At 44.3% G+C, this 17,574-nt stretch overlaps 1 protein-coding gene across 1 annotated transcript in view; it reads right to left on the bottom strand.

Annotated features, from left to right (window-relative positions):
* Positions 1–2,467: 2,467 nt before the first annotated feature.
* The window catches only part of LOC143301605 (uncharacterized), a 256,953-nt gene continuing 241,846 nt past the window's right edge, over positions 2,468–17,574 (bottom strand). The window contains exons 3-6 of the mRNA XM_076615999.1: positions 13,511–13,688; positions 10,556–10,666; positions 5,043–5,198; positions 2,468–2,733 (exon numbers count right to left, since the gene is read on the bottom strand). Coding sequence (XP_076472114.1) covers positions 2,468–2,733; positions 5,043–5,198; positions 10,556–10,666; positions 13,511–13,688 — 711 coding nt within the window. The remainder of the gene's footprint in view (positions 2,734–5,042; positions 5,199–10,555; positions 10,667–13,510; positions 13,689–17,574) is intronic.

Consider the following 17,574-nt stretch of genomic DNA (forward strand, 5'->3'; position numbering starts at 1 on the left):
ATCTGCAGGCCGAAATTGATAAAGCATGTGTCCCTCTTTCTATTGTGCTCTAGCTGATGAAGTTAAAAAAGGAGAGAAAAACAATTTCAATTTCCTAATTCTTTGAGCTCCCATTGTCATAATATGTCTTTTATCCCATAGTTTGTTCGACCAAACAGCCTAGTTTACAACTATTGTTCGAGCGTTTAAGGCTCAAAGATACAAAACCCAGTCTTCACACACACACACACACACAAACAAACAAACACGCACGAACAATCCCCCTCCCCTCCACCGAAAACCAACAACAAAACCCTGCACTCTATACATGTTGAAATTTCCTCACACCCACACCCATTTCATATCAATTAGAACAATTGTGTACGATAGACTATTTCACTTTTTTTTTTTTTTTGTATCAACACGTCGAAGCACAAGATCGCATATAAATACACTATTTTGGGATCGGGTAAAATATACGTTACGTCACCTTTTCTTTTTTTCTTTCTTTCTGCAGCTGTGGAACTCTTTATTATTGTTATATATATATATATATATATATATATATATATATCTTTTTATTACTGTATGGAGAACAGGCACCAGAAAGAGAAGTTGTAAACGCTCGGACATTGTTCTTCTCTCATGCAGCAATGTCGTCCTGTATGATAATTCAAAAACAACAAAAAGTATAGCACAAAAAAAAAAAAAAAAAAAAAAAAAGCCGAATAGTAACTGACCTGTTAAACAACAACAACAAAAAAAAGCAACTTGGAAAAACAAAACAAAAACAGAAAAAAATAAATTCGTCAAAATCGTCCATACAGGTACTCCACTATCTCTGTGGCCTCGAATTTTTTTTCTCATATACAACCAGGAAAAAAAACACAAAAAGAACACCACATCTTGTGGGTTAGCTTTCGTTTGTTCTCTCTCTCTCTCTCTCTCTCTCTGTCTGTCTGTCTGTCTTTCTCCTTCTCTCTCATCAGTCAGTTTTGATCACCGAAACCGCCGAAGCTCTGTAGGTTTGTTTTTGTTTTTCTTTGTCTCGCAGTCAATGTTATATTATTGTTTGTGTCGCCGCTGCTGTAATGTGACAAGGCTGGAAAAAAAAACCCCAAAGAACCCCTCCCCCAACATATTGGCAAACACTCGCGCGCGCACAGAGCAAAAAAAAAAAAAAAATAACAGCCAATATTCCCCAACCCAACCCAATCCACCTCACACACACACACACACACGAACCATAAGCACACAGAAGGTAAATGCACACGATGAACATAATTATGAAACAACCGCACAAGCCTTGAAGTCCCCACCCCCCACCCTACCCCCACACACACACCCCCCTCGCTCCCACTTCCTTCCGTTCGTGGCGGTGATTGGATGGCGTGCGGCCGGTGCCCACGTGGTTCCGAGGGTCAAGGTCAAGGTCAAGCAAGACTGACCCTTTTGAAGTCTGCTGTGTTTATTTGTAAACTGGATGAGGTTCATCAACTGCTCTCAGCCGCGGCAAGGAGAACAAAAATTACGCCCCCCACGCCCCCCAAAACAAAAACAAACAAAAAAAAAGACGAAGTCACATCGCAATACCCCCCCACCCCCTCCTCGACTTCTGGACACTGAGTCGAGAGAGGGGAAGGGTGAGGGGTCAGGTGGGGGGGGGGGAGGAGGGTAGGTGGCTTGTAGTACTTAGCGACTTTCATGTCCGATGAAGGCAGATAATATATATTATATATATTTCTTTCTTTTTTTTTTAACTGTTCATAATTACATCCTTCCATCATGTCAGCCTTCTTCTTAAGTTCTTTTTGTCTCTTTGAGATCACACCACGCTTCCGTTCCTGCAGCAGCAAAAAAAAAAAAAAAAAAAAAAAAAAAAAAAATCACCGACCGACCAAACCACACGCGCAAAAAAAAAAAAAGAAAAGAAAACCCAGAAAACAACACATCAACACCATTAACACACACTTGGTGCCTTTGGCTGAGGAAGGCAGTATGGATCATGTGGTTTTGACCATAGAAAGAAAGAAAGAAGAGAGAGAGATTAAATTTATAAAAAAACCAAAAAATCCCACATATAAAAAAAAAACCCAATTGATGATGACAACGTAGAAAAAGGGGGGTTGAAAGTAGGTGTTGGTAAGTCCCGGTGGTGACGACACATAGGTGGAAAGGATGTTGTTGAGACGGGGTATGGGGGTGGGGGGGGGAAGGGGTGGAGGAAAGGTTGGTTGTTTGACAAAAAAGAAAACAACTCGTGCTTGAGCCTGGATGGAGAAGCAGGAGGGAAGGGGGTGTGTGGGGGGGGGGGAGGAGCATGGAGTCTGGGAAGTTGTGGTAGTGGGGGGTGGGGGCAGGGGGTGGGGGGGGCAGGTTTGAGAGGGTAAGGGGTGTGGTTTGTAAAGGAGGGGACCACGGAGGTGGTGGGTGGGTGTGGGGGAGACGGCGGGAGAGGGGGGGGGGGGGGGCACATGGGGGCGGAGTACTACCGGAAGACCCCGAAGAGGCGGTCAACAACAACGCCGCCGCCAAAGCTGCAACAGCAGCCACAACAGCTCCGCCCCGCCGCCACCGCCGCCACGACTAGAACCGCCATCGTCGCCAGCTGCGACAACGGCGACGACAGAGACAAGGGCCGGGCGGCGCCGCTGTCGGTGATGGTGCCCTCGTTCTTGTCGCCGCCGCCTCCCCCGACGTGGATCACATTGTCGCCCTGGTCGATCGGGAAGCCGTCGCCACCACCAGGCTTTCCTGTGCGGACAAGTACACAAAAATGAAATAAAAATGAAATAATAAATACGAAAAACATATACTTGAAAACAAAAATCGTCAGCATCATCGTTATCATTATTATCTTCATCAGCTAAGTCTCCATAGCCATTAAGAAACTATTCTTCCATCGAGTTGTGTGTGTGTGTGTGTGGGGGGGGGGGGTGCCCCTTCTTTTATTTATTATCTTTCTTTTTTTTTTTAACCTGTGGTTGATGTTAAGCCTTAAGGTATTTGTTGTTAACATCATCGTTATCTTTATCTCGACATCCACAGTCTGTTCCATGCATTCACTTTAGTTCTTCCAACTAAGTCATCTTCGTCAGCTAAGTCTCCATCAAACATTAAGAAACTATTGTTCCATCGAGGGTGTTGTTATTTTCTCCTCCTCCCCCCCCCCCCCCTCCTGTGGTTGATGTTGTGGCATTTGTTGTTAACATCATCGTTATCTTCATCTCGACATCCACTGTTGTTCCATGCAGTCACTTCCATTGTCAATTCAGCTATCTTCGCCAACTGAAGTCTCCATCAAACGCTAAGAAACTATTGTTCCATCGAGGGTGGGTTTTTTGTTTGTTTGTTTGTTTTTTTAAAAAAATTTTTCATGTGGTGATGTGGTATTCGTTGTTAACATGATCGTTATCTTTATCTTGACATCCACTGTCTGTTCCCTTCAGTCGGTCAGATCAGTCACTTTCGTTAGTTAAGTCTCCATCAAACAGAAAGAGATACTTTGTTCCCTCGAGGGTTTTTTTTTTTTCCCCTTGTGGTTGATGTTGTAACGGTTGTGGTATTTGTTGGATTGCACACTTTCAGGGCATTCAAATGACAAAGCCAAAACACCATATTTAACACCACCCACATACACAATTAACATATATATCGTTATCCCTCCCCCCCCCTCCTCCCCTATTGCTACCCCCACCCCTCCTCATCCCCATTTCCGCGATACCCTCTTTTCTTTCTTTCTTTTTTTTAAAAAAATCTTTTTTGTTTCTTTTTTTAATATATCTTTTTTCTGCTGAGTGCAGGTGGAATATAACCGGTCACCATGACAACACAACGCGAAACAGTTATTCTTCTCGCTGCCTGGCGACTCTAAAAGCTTAGCTTTTGTCATCTCGAATTGCAGTCAGGCTTAACCATAGAAAGGATGGGGTGGGTGGGTGGGGAGGGGGGAGTGGCAGGGTGAGGGAGTGGAGGGGGGGGGGATATGAGGGCGGGGGTATGAGTCATTGTTTGGGCGTGGGGGGGGGGGGGGGGGGTGAGAGGGAAGGAATAACTACCATGGCATGATCCTACTATGTGTTCCTCATGTGGAAAAAGAAGCGCTTCGATTTATCTTGCGAAACAATATTCTACAGTTTTCTATAAAAAAAAAAACAAAAAAAAACACATTTATTTTGATGATGGTGATGAGGATGATGATGATGATCATCATCATCATCATCATCATCATCATAACAACAACAATAATAATAATAAAGGAAATTTATTGAGCGCCTTCCAATGCTCAAGGCTGCTGCTGATGATGATGATGATAATTATCATCTTTCTTCTTCTTCTTTCCGTTGCACGACCAACAACGACTTGCCGATGACTCTGTCGTGGTTCATACATGCTGGGGTATTTTCGGGCCTCCATAACCCGCCGAACACTGATATGGTGTTACAGTGTCTTTCACGTGCGTACTTTATCTTGTGCGTGCGTATACACACGAAGGGGGTTCAGGCGCAAGCAGGTCTGCCCATATATATATGTTGACCTGGGAGATCGGAAAAATCTCCACCCTTTACCCATTAGGCGCCGTTACCGTGATTCGAACCCGGGACCCTCAGACTGAAAGTCCAACGCTTAAACTACTCGGCTATTGCGCCCGTCATTATTGTTGTTGTTAGTAGTAGTAGTAGTTGTTGTTGTTGTTGTTGAAGTTAACGTCCGAATGCCTTGTTTGAAAGGACTCTGATTTGTCTACGCGCAAGATTCTGCGAAATATTAACATAATCCATTCAACCCCTCTTTTTTTTTTAATTCATTGAATCATTTATCCATTCATCATCTCCTTCTTACTACTACTACTACTACAACTACCACTACTATCATTACTTTTACTCTTCTTCTTCTGCTTTGATAATGTCGATGACGATAATGATGACGACGACGACGATGATGATGATGGTTTGTTGATTGTTATCATAACAATTATTATTATTATTATTATTATTATTATTATCATAATCTTATCATCATTATTATTCATTAAGCATCGTTACTAATCAACCTCTGCTGACCTGTGGGCCTTTTAAAGGGCGACGTGGTGGAGCGGCGGGTGGTGGAGGTGGGGCGGGGGGTGGTGGTGGTGGTGGTAGGGGTGGTGGGGGTGGTTCTGGGAGTCTGCCTCCCTCCTCCTCCTCCCCCTGTTACTGTGCTGGGGCTACGTGTCGTAGCTGCAAAGCAAATCAAAAGAGCAAAGCAAATGAAACAGAATACAAAAAGTATGGTAAGTCAACATGCCAAAATTAGAGATGCGAAAATATATACTTAAGAGAAAGACAAGTGGGGAGGAGGAGGGGGGTGGCGGGGGAAGGGGGGGGGGGGCAGAGAAAGAGGGAGAGAGAGAAGGGGGGGGGGGGGAAATAAAGGTACAAAAAATATGTGTTGTCTATGAACAAAAAAGGCCATTATAGGTTAGTCATGTATGTGCATTTCTGTGTGTGTGTGTTTGCGTGTATGTATGTGTGTGTTCTCTCTCTGTGTGTTTCTCTCTCTCTCTCTCTCTCTCTCTCTCTCTCTCTCTCTCTCACTGTGCGAGTGTGTGTGTGTGTGTGTGTGTGTGTGTGTGTGCGAGTGTGTCTTGGGAAAATAGCAATGAAAGTTTAAAACAAATTTTGGACAAACGAAATAAAAAATAAACTGTAATTAGATTTAAACACAACTAACTATTGAAATGCAATAAAAGCAAAATTGAACAAAATAAACTAAATAGATTTAAATTACAGACAAGCAATGTTTTCGTTTTTTTAAATTTACTTTTTGTTAAAAGAATAATCAACACCTTAACTGCAACTAATATGTGAATACAACAATTGTAATTAATAATGAATGTAATTAATATAACTGAAAAAAAAGCAGACTACCGTATTGCACAGCGAAAGCATAGACCTAATTTCGATGACAAGTTTTCTTTGCGGAAGGAAAAAAAAACAACAAACAAACAAACAAACAAAAAATCAACAACAAAAATCAACAACATTGTAATCCTTGAGGAAATCGTACACATTCAATGGTGCACGTTCTTTTACAACCAAATGCCACAGAAAAAGTAACAAATAAAATAGACTACAAATGAAATTTTAATTATATATATAGAGAGAGAGGCAGAGACATCCAATGAAAAACAAAAACAAACAAAAAAAACAACAACAAAAAACAAACCAGGAAACAAACTAAATCGCAAAATATTTCCCCAAAGTCTGATTTTCCAATAACAGTTAAATTTCAAATGAATTTTTTTTTTTTAAAGCTTTCTTTTCCATCGGAAATAATTCTGTAAAATAAAATAAAACAAAATAAAGCAGACATTTGCGATATTTTGTGTGAGAAGATCAACTTCCGACGCAGTTTACTTTCTTCTTTTCCCCCCTTAAGCGCACAAGACATCAATAATGTTGGTAATATAACTGTCTTCTAATGAAACGGTCATTTTGCGTGTGCCTCCTGTTAGATCGTCTTTTGCAAAAGACTATTAGACACCCAGGCTAACACAAGAATTAAACTAAAAAGTCTGGTAGAGAGAGAACAGGAATGAGTTTCGAAACCAACATGCCCAAGAGAGGAAAACGAAAGCGGAAGAGACGAGGTGTGTTGTTTTTGTTGTTGCTGTTGCTGTTTTTGTTGTTGTTGTTGTTGCTGTCTGTTTATTTTTCTTACGAATTCCCCGCACAATGAGGAAGAAAACAACAACAACAACCAGAAGGACTTTAAAGTAGGAGGATACGAAGATGAAAATAAAGCGGAAAACACAAACACAAGCAAAACCAAACAACAGCAAATAAATAAATAAATGCATAAGAAGATGCAGACACGACACACCCGCCCAGCAGGCATGCTGTACACCAGCAGTAACTATTGTACCCAACTATTTTACCAACTGTGTATACCAGTAAGTTTGGCGCTAACCCCCTACCCCCCCACACCCCCGCCCCCACCCCACAACCACCACCTCACCCTCCCTCTCTCAACTCCCTAACATACCGCGCGAACAGAGCTACACATAAGTCATGTTTTGTTTTGTTTTTTTCTCTCTCCTTCCTTTTTGGTCTTCTTTCTTACTTCCACCCACTGACGGTGACATTCAGGGAGAGAGAGAGAGATAGAGAGAGATGCGGAGGTCTTTTCATAACTTATACACCGCTGGGAATTTGTACACTTCTCTTAATGGTCGTCCGCCATTGCTACCTTACATTGACTGGTACCCTGGTTTTTTAGGTTTTGTTTTTTTTTCACAGCAGAAAAATGACCTGTCCCCACTCCCTACCCCTGCCCCCAACCACACACACACACACACCACTTTCTTTCCTCTCCCTGCATGTAGATAGCTAAGCACACTTGTAAGCGACTGGTATAAAAGGACCGTGGTGTTGAAGGGGAATTTTTTTCTTGTTTTTTGTTGTTGTTGTTGTTGTTGGTTTGTTTGTTTCTTCTAACGAAGAAAAATTAAATAGAGGAACAAAATAATGAAATGAAAAAAAAAAAAAAAAAAAAAAAAAAACCAACCGTAAGGGTTCGAAGGTTCAAGGCTGGAGTCATTCTGCAATCCACAGTTATTGTTTTTTTGTGTGTGCGTGTGTGTGTGTGAGTGAGTGCGTGAGTGTGTTTCTCTGTCTTCCTTTCTCTGTGTGTTTTATCTTCAGTTTAACGTCTATTCACTATAAGTGTTTTTAGACGGAAAGGAGTAAGGAAGTGGATAAAGGAAAGGGAATGCATGTGAATATTAGCGTAAAAAGTATTCTGTGTGTGTGTGTGTGTGTTCACGTGCGTGGGTGCGTACGTGTGTGTGTGTGTGTGGTTGTCGTTTGTTGTTGTTCTTATCCTCACGCTGTTTATTCACAGACGTTTTCAAGACGGGGCCAGTACACACTCATTGCCACCCACCCACACATACACCCCCCCCCCCCCCCACACACACCCACACACCGGATGACAGCAACACCGTCAGTGCTAAATGATAATCAAGATGATGACGATAATGACGGTGACATAATCATCCACACTTACGAAAAAGCAGCCAGTATCATCATATCTCATCAGCTTTTTTTTTTGCTGCTACAAATCGACGAGCACAATATTTGTAGCTTCCTTTGACCAACAAAAAAAAAAATAAATAAATAAAAGAAAAGAATATAATTAAAAAAAATTTTAAAAAAAGCAAACGAGATTTGGGGTGGTTCCCCTTACCTGATCTTTTCATACGAAAGAACAAGATCTCTCTCTCTCTCTCTCTCTCTGACGAAACTTTATCTCGCCACCGTGCATCCTCACCCTTCTCGCCTCTTCCCCTATGAACCCCACCCTGGTGCCTCTCCCACCCTCACCCTCTACATTCATTCATTCCACCACTTTCCATTTACATTCTTACCCACTACTTTTTTTTTCTTTCTTCGGTGAGGGGTGGGGGGTCAGGGGTGGGGGGGAGTTGGTAGGACAGTGAGGGTGGAGAGGGGGGGGGGGGTCTTTTGTTAGTCCCCTGGAAAACAGACCTCTCTTGAAGAATCTGACACCACCCCCCTTCTTACTCCCTCCATCTACATTCAGACCCTCCAACCCCCCCATCCTCCCCTCACCTCCACCCCTGTCCCTCTTTTAACATAGACTCCTCTCCTTCAGCATAATAATACTCCTCAATGGACAGCACCCCTTCCCCCACCACCACACCGAGCTATCCCCCCCCCCCCACACACACCCCCGAACCCTTGCCCCCTCCTAATCCAACGCCCCTCCAATGCCCAATACAAGCAAGCTAACCGTCCGTAAACGACGAGAGAGAGAGAGAGAGAAGAGGGGATGACCCCCCCCCCCCCCCCCCCCTGGGGGCATCAGATAGAGAGAGGGAAAGAGAGAGACAGGGAGAGAGAGGGGAGAAACACAACGAGGGAGGGTGGGGGGGAGAGAGAGAAAGTAGGGAGTGCAGTGGGGGGGGGGGGGGGGGTGTTTGGGTGGTGGGGATGGTGGTGGGGTGTACAGACGGGGACATGCACGCCCTCCTGTGTGACATGGGGACACTGGCCCGTCACTCGGCATTAGACGCGCGCGGCCGCATAGCTAAGCTATAGCCAGCTCGCTACTAACTTTGCCATTGCTGGAAGGAAGGAAGGAAGGAAAGAAGGAAGGAAGGAGGGAGGAAGGGATGAGGAGTTGGTGGGTTGGGGGTTTGGGAAGGCTGGGTGGGTGGGTGGGAAGAGGGCCATGGAGGAGGAAGCCCTGCTGCACGCTGGCACTATAATGAGAACAATGCTCTCTCCCATGTCCGTGATGATGGTGGTGGTGGTGGCGGTGGTGGCTAGGTGCTGGTAGCACACAGCAAGAACTTTCTTCACACACAATACAATGCGGGTTTTTTGTTGGTTTTTTGTTCGTTGTATTTTTCGGGGAGTGGGGGTTGGGGGGGCAAGGGGGGTTAGGCAATGGAAGAGAGGCAGAGAGAAGGACGGGGGGGAGAGGGAGAGCCCCACAAAAGCCCTCTCCTCCCACTTTTACTCCTCCCTCTCTATACCACCCCCCAAACCCCTCCCAATCCCACTCTCCCACCCCCAACTTTTCACACTTCATCTTCTCTCTCTCTCTCTCTCTCTCTCTCTCTCTCTCTCTCTCCCACCCCCACCAACCCCTGCTGGCCTCCCCAAAGTCCCTTCTAGCTCTTTTGGGAGGAGGGGGGGTAGCATGGGGGATGGAGTGGAGCGGGGGGAGGGGAGGGGGCGGGGGGGGGGGGGGGTCTGAAAGCAATGGCTCCACAGCCCGTCAGTAGCGCTGCCAGTCTTATTCAGTTAGTCCACACATAATTGAAAACTTGGAATAGGGTGGTGGTGGTGGTGGTGATGGTGGGGAGTGAGGATTTTTACAGGCAAAGACAGACGGGGGAATTAAGTGGGGAAGAAAAGAAAGAAAGGAACGAAAAACAGAAATAAAAGAATCGAAAAAGAAAAAAAAAAGTGAAAAGAAAAGAGTATGCATGTAACAGAGTTACCCCCCTTCCCCCCCCCCCTCCGTTCTCCTCGAACCTCTGTGTGTGTGTGTGCGCGTGCGTGCGCGTATGTGTGTGTGACTAGTTGGCTATGATTTCTATGCTCAGAAAAAAAAGGAAGAAGTTCTGTTTATACATTTACTGTGCATCTTGAAATACGTCTGAAATAGAGTCAACTGTGTTATCGCTTTATCAAACAATTTTCACTTTCTTTTTGCACCCTCTCTTTCTCGTAAATACTTTACGTGTTCCTTCCACATTCAATCTGATAAGTTTGGGCTGGGACTGAGATAAACATTCCTGAAACTTGCTTTGTTTGAACCAACGATGTAATGCTGTTAGCAAAGACTGGCGTTCGTTTGCCTGATTTGTTTTAGAATCTGGGTTATCTATTTGCTTGGAACAACAAAAGAGAGAAAGTTCAAAAGATGAAAAGAAACACACACACACACACACACACACACACACACACACACACACACGCACGCACACACACACACACACACACACACATACACTCTCTCTCTTTCTCAAACACACACACACACACACACACACACAAACCTGGTTTGGAGTTATCACGGGGGATCACTCTCAGAATAATCTTCATTCTATCTGTGTAGCACGCCCCTTGGTACTGGTTATTGATTTCTTTCTCTCCGCCTCCTGATGTGGCTGCAAAAAAAAACACACAAACGAACAAACGAAAAGTTATAACACAACCGACCACAACACCAGCTCATGTACATGTTTATCTAAGTTTCAAAAATAAACTTTGCCGTTCTGTAATGACTGATTCTTATCTGAAGAGTGAAAGAGAGAGAAAAAATGAGAGAGAGAGAGAGAGAGAGAGAGAGAGAGAGAGAGAGAGAGAGAGTTTAGAACAAAACCAGCCACAACAAAGCATTACCTATGTGTCAGAAAAACAAAAATCAATGAATCCACCCGTAGTATTCTTTTATGACTCATATCATTCCAATTACATTTCGCTTTAAAAAATAAAAAATAAAAAAAATAAAAAGGTGTCGTGGGGTGGGGGTGGGGGGATGAGCGGGGCGTCTTCTGTCGGTGTTCGAGAGAGAGAGAGAGAGTGTGTGTGTGAGTGTGTGTGTGCGCGCGCGCGTGTGTGTGTGCACGTGAGCACTTTCGCCTCTTATGCAGTACATTTAAAACAACAACCGAAACCTCTTAATATTGTTACTGTTAAAGCTATATTACTTTTTTCATTTTAAAGGACAAGAAAAGAAATCGCATGGCGCCATCACCCAGACCCCCACATATGATTGACACGATGCCCTCCAGGCCTTAAACTCTTTCAAAACAGTTCACGCTGGGCGCGCGCTCTCCGGTGTCTGTCTTTCAGAACGTAGCCCCTCCCCCTCTTTCGCCTTGCCCCCTCGGGCAAGTCTCGTCATCTCACTTTACCAGCAGTATCTTCTTTTTCTTGTCTTTTTTTTTTTTTTGTCTTTTTTTTCCCCCTCCGTTTCCGGGAGGCCCCCAGACAGACAAGACTTGCAGTCTGCACCACGGCAGGCAATTCACAACGCCACGGGGTTGTGACACTACGGGGAGGGGAGGGGGGGGGGCACCCACTGTTTGCTGAGGGGTGGTAGGTTTTTGTGTGTGAAGAAGAGTGGTGGTTACAGCACTCCACCACACTGACAATGATTGCACTGACATGTTCAATTAGCTCCACGTTTACTTTCGTTTTCACCCCCCACCCCCCTAAGTCTGCCAATCAGCAAGTTCTATGGGACTGTATTAATTGAGCTGTCTGGGTTAAGTGTTCCCGTGGAGGGGGGGGGGGGGCAGTGGAGGGGGAAGAAAAGGCTGCTGGTTGTTAACTTTGTGGGCCACACAGTAATAATCATATAATCGCCCCCCTCAGATTCCGGTGAGACAGTAGCTGTGTGGCAGTGTGCTGTTTCCTCTTCCTCTTTCACTGTTGCAGCACCCACATTCAGTCCTGTGGATATGCATGTGGGCCCTTGCGTATAATTATTATAATCATTTCCTCACGGCAGTTTGGCATCCATACTATACATTTCCTGGGGTATGGTGTGTGATATAAAACAGAAGCGTCTGTATGTCTAAAACGCATGCCTGTACGTGTGTGTATGTCTTGTATGTGCACGCGCACACTCGCCCGCACATGCTCTTGGTTGTTTCCTTGCTGCGCGCACGAATACACACGTACAGACGTTGTGCTTTCTGTACATTAGTGAATGAACAGGTACACCTGTCCCTCCCCCCAAAAAAAAAAAAAAAAAAAAAACAACAACAAAAGAACGAATCAACTAATCACTCAACTTTTATGAAGAGAAAATGTCATGACATGTGCTTTTATAACAGTGATTAATGGGGTAAATACTGCACCAACTCAACATCTTTCACAGTCTGTGCTGTGCATGGTCCACTCTTGATGACATAAGCCCCCCCCCCACCCCCACACACCCCTCCCGACCCACCTTTCCCCCATCCCATCCCCCATCTCTCTGCAGTCCTGTCATCCCATGCTACCATTGCTACCTTTTTTTTTTCTTTTTTTTTCTTTTACCTCCAGACAGACAGACAGACTTGCAGTCTCCACCACGGCAGGCAATTCACGACGCCACCGGGTTGTGACACTACGGGGCACCCACTGTTTGCTGAGGGGTGGTAGGTTTTTGTGTGTGAAGAAGAGTGGTTACAGCACTCCACACTGACAATGATTGCACCGACATGTTCAATTAGCTCCCTGTTTACTTTCGTTTCCACCCTGTCTGCCAATCACCAGCCGGCCCTATGGGACTGTATTAAGCTGTCTGGGTTAAATGTTAAGTGGAGTGAAGGGGGCGGTCCGAAAAAAAAGCTGGTGTGTGTGTGTGTGTGTGTGTGTGTGTGTGATGTTAACTTTGTGGACCGCACAGTAATCATGCGATCATCGATCATGCAGATATCGATGTGCTTTGTGATGACGTGTGGCCTCTTTTATCAGCCTTCGCTGGACGTCTACTCACTCCCGTGTCTCGCGTTATAAATGTTTGGACTAACCCCCCCCCCCCCACACACACACCCCACACACATATATACATTTTTTCCTTGCTTACACTTCCAGTGAACAGACTAATCATCTCTTAAGAATACAAAAGGACACAGACAGAGAGAGAGAGAGAGAGAGAGAGAAAGAGAGAGAGAGGGGAACAAGAACCGAGATAGTCAAGACAAAAGATAATAATAATAATACTAATAATAGTTTATTTATATTGCGCCTTTCATTAACACACACACACACACACACAGAGAAAGAGAGAGTTTGAATTAGCGTGTGTGTGTATGTATGTGTGTGTGTGTGTGTGTGTGTGTGTGTGAGATAAAAAAAAATGAATGAATTGAAGGGTTTTTTTAAAGTGTGAGGGAGAGGAAGACAGAAAGAGTAAATTTGCGTGTGTGTTTTGTGTGTGTGAGAGAGAGGGGGACAAACAGACAGACAGACAGAGAAACAACAACAACAACAACAACCATAGACAGCGGACTCACAGATGAAATAGTAGCTCTTGCCCTCGTGGAAGTCTGGGATGCCCTGGATGGGCTGAAAGTCCAGCACCAGCATGGTGTAGCTCGTGGCGTTGGTGCCCAGTGGCCTGGAGCAGTTGAGGATCTTCAGCTTCTGCGAGGTGTCGTTGATGACGCACGTGTCGTACTCTATCTTGTCCACCTGCGCAAAAGAAACATCCGACGGCGTCCGCTGATTATGACCACCACTTCAGGACAGGGCTGTGGCAATTGGTTCCAAGCAGTTTCTTAACTCACTGAGGACAATGAGTCCTCGACATTTCTTTCCCCACCCCACACAGACCCAGTGTGATGTCCAGTGGATGTCCGAATGGCCCAGCCTGTTGCTTTAGTCGTTAAATACGGGTTTTTTTTCCGGTTTTTTTTTTCTCTTGTTTTTCGTCTCTTTATTGTCAGACACTTTCGCTTGTAAACGTTTTATGATAACAGCAGCGGTGAAAGGTTGCCACCGTCACCTCATGTTGTCGTTCGGACCGTAGAGAGTTAATTAAACGAATGTGGGTGTTAATGAAGAAGAGATCTATATAGTGCATTCTAGAAAACTTCTTTTTTTTTTTAAATTTCAGACTCAGTTTCTGAAAGAGGTGTCATTGAGTTCGGACAAATCCATATAAGCTACAGCACGGTTTTTTGTTGTGTTTTCGTTTTTGTTTTTTTGTCAGATGCCTGTTCAGCAGCCTAACCAAACGCGCTTAGTCAGGCCTCGAGTGCATGCTTATTATACATTTTGTGTAGTTATCAGCGTGAATCTTTTCGACACAATTTTACCAGAGGACAACAATCATGCTGCCATGGGTTCTTTTTCAATGCACCAAGTGCGTGCTGCACACGGGGCCTCGGTTTATCGTCTCATCCGAATGAGTAGACGCTCAAAAGTAAATATAATTTCCAGGAGGAACGAAGGGAGGTAGGAAGGGCGACACTGGGATTCGATCCGAGACCTTAAAACTGACACTGTTCTGGCAGATATATAAGCGGCCTTTCTACCACCTTCCCCCAATTTGTTTTTATATATATTTTTTTATGGAGTATTGATCATGCATTTGGCTTCAAATACCCCCCACACGCCCACCCAACACAAACAAGTCTGACAACAAACTGAAAGATAATACGCCACCACCACCACCAATAACAACTGTCTGTTGGTGAATGTAGCCACAACAGACGAAAACGGAAGATGTTTTTTCCCCCACCCCACCCGACCCCACCCCACCCCCTCCTCCCTCCTCCACTCCCCGTCACTGTGGGCGACAATGCCCAACCCTGTTTTCTTTCTTTATCCATTTACCCTTTTTAGGTAATAGACCTGATATGTATATGTACGTGAACACAAACGAAACCGTCCTTGGAAGGAGATGAAGATCCTAATCGGGGGCTTGAATGCACTTCAGCACAAGCTGCTGCTAGCTGTGTGTGCTAGTATTGATTCTTGCCAGCACGTGAATGCTGTTTCACGATGGGAAGAACAGAATAAAGAATGAGAAAAAAAGGAAAGAAAGAACGAGAGAAAAGAAAAAGAACAGAAATGCAAATCGAACACAATTTAGAAATGTTATAAGCCTTAGCCCGCCGGTTGCTGGAGAAACAACAGAATTAAATGCCAGGGAAAGAGAATTTGTGCGGGAGTGTACACAAGTTTTCCACAATTGGTTGGGTTGTTTTTTTTTCTTCTTCTTCTCTCCCCCCCCCCTTCTCTTTCTCTCTCTCTCTCCATTTTCAGCTCTCACTCTCTTATATCTCTTGCCTATATATGTGCATGCGTACGAGCTGTTAGCGCTTGCTGCTATGTCTTCTCTCTGTGTCTCTGTCTTAGTCTCTGTCTCTCTCTCAAACAGCATGCCCGTTTGCACGTCTGTGCGTGTGTGTGTTGGGGGGGTGGGGTGAGGGGGGAGAGGGAGTGCGCGTGTGTGTGAGCGCATGCGCATAATGAATGTGTGTGTGTGTGTGTGTGTGTGTGTTACTTTATAAAGTAATGCGATAAATCGCTTTTCAAAATACCTTTTCATGTGCTTTTGCAGAAGAAAAAACACACACAAAAAACAACAGATAAACACAACTGTTCAAGGCTTTTGTTACATTATGCCATGTTTTGTAATTTGTTCTCTCTTTTTTTGTGCTTTCAATTTACATTCTAACTTCCCCTAAGCACGACAGCTATTCAATGTTTACAATGAAAGAAAAGAGAAAGAGAGAGACACAGAGAGAGAGAGAGAATAAAGGAACAAAAAATCATTTTAAAACACGGAGGAACACATTTCTAAGTGAGCTTGGAGGAGTATTTAGATGCGTTGGTGGTTGTGGGAGGTGTATCAGAAGTTTCAGAAGTGGGGTTAGTGTTTGTTTTTGTTTTTTTTGTTCTTCCTGTCAAATTCAAAATCTTATGTTACCAGTAACACCATTTGAGTTTCCTTTTTTTTTAAAAATAGATTTTTCAGTTTCCATCCTCAAACACAATGGATTTTTTTCTTTTAGCTCCATTTAATATCCCCCCCCCCTTTTTTTTTTTTTTTACAAAGAAAGTGCACAATCAAAAGCTCCCCAATACTCTACTGCTATTTTGTTTGATGACGTTTTTTTGCTGTTGATTTGCTTTTTTGCTCTCTCTCTCTCTCTCTCTCTCTCTCTCTCTCTCTCTCTCTCTCTCTCTCTCTCCTCCTCCTCCTCCTCAAAATGTGAATCACCTTCCCTGCTGAATCTTGGTGAAATCACATCAGTGTTGCCTGAATTTTTGAAGTGCAGTCACTACTTACTTTTTTTTTTTTTTTTTTTTTTTTTTTTTTAATGTCGTGTTACTAAGTAAATGAACGTGATGTGATGGATTCAGCTGAAACAAAAAAAAAAAGTGATGCATCAGCCCCTTGTAGGAAAAAAACACAACAAAAACACCACCCAACAAACAAACACACAAATAAACAGTCTCAATAAAACGAATGTTTGTCTGACATCCTGAACTGTAGTTATCAGTAGTCAAGAGACTGGCGGGGAAAAGAAAACCCACCAAAAAAACCCCAAAAACCCACCCCAAAAAACCCCAACTTTACTGTCTCGCTGGCTGCAGCAGTGTGTGCCATCAAGCACACGTGAGACTGGTCTCTCTTTTTTTTTTCTTTTTTTTTTTCAGGAAATTGAATTTTCAAAGTAATGACTCCGGTTCTCATTTCATACAAAACGGTATCATAAAATGCAACGAGGAAAATGAAAACAAAACAAAACAAAACAAAAAAAAAGAAAAAAAGATAGCTTCCACCTTTTTCTTTTCTTTTTTTTTTTTCTTTCTACCCCCTAAGAAGAAACTTCGAGACATGGTTGGCACAACAGCTGTGAGAGGGCATAAAATGGGAGGGGTGGGTGGGGGTTTGTGTTGGGGGGGGGGGGAGGGAGGGGGGGGGGGCTAGAGTCGTAGGCGGAGGGAAGTGGAGGGCAGGGGGGGGGAGGGAGGGTGGAGGGCGGAGGTGGGTATTACTCGTATTACGCGAAAGCAATTATTCTTCTATGGTTCCTGTTTCTACGAAACCTTTGATGGGGTGGTAGTAAAATGAACATGAGCGAGGGGGAGTGGGGGGTGGGATGGGGGAGGGGTGGGGTGGTGGGAAGGGGAATCAGGAATATTGACCTGATTGCTCTCAGACTGGGGGGACAATGTGGTAGAGAGAGAGAGAGAGAGGGGGGGGGGTGATGGGGGTGGAGAGACAGACACAGGAACAGAGGGGTATGAAGGAGGGAAGGAAGAAAAGGAAAGGACAGAGAGAGAGAGAGAGAGAGAGAGACGTACAGAGACACACACACACTCACACAAGAGACACACTCACACTCACACACACACACACATGGCTTGGGTGGGGTGGGGGAGAAAATGGATTTTCGTCGAAAATCACAAATGTGGATAGACGTTAAGCAAAAGAACGAACGAACGAACGAACACGCACACACACACACACACACACACACACACACACACACACACACACACAAGAGGCTTCCGTTTCAACAAATCGCCTATCTAACCCTCTCTCTCTCCTAGCAAGCTG

This window comes from Babylonia areolata, chromosome 27 (genome assembly GCF_041734735.1).
Source record: "Babylonia areolata isolate BAREFJ2019XMU chromosome 27, ASM4173473v1, whole genome shotgun sequence".
Taxonomy (NCBI): domain Eukaryota; kingdom Metazoa; phylum Mollusca; class Gastropoda; order Neogastropoda; family Buccinidae; genus Babylonia; species Babylonia areolata.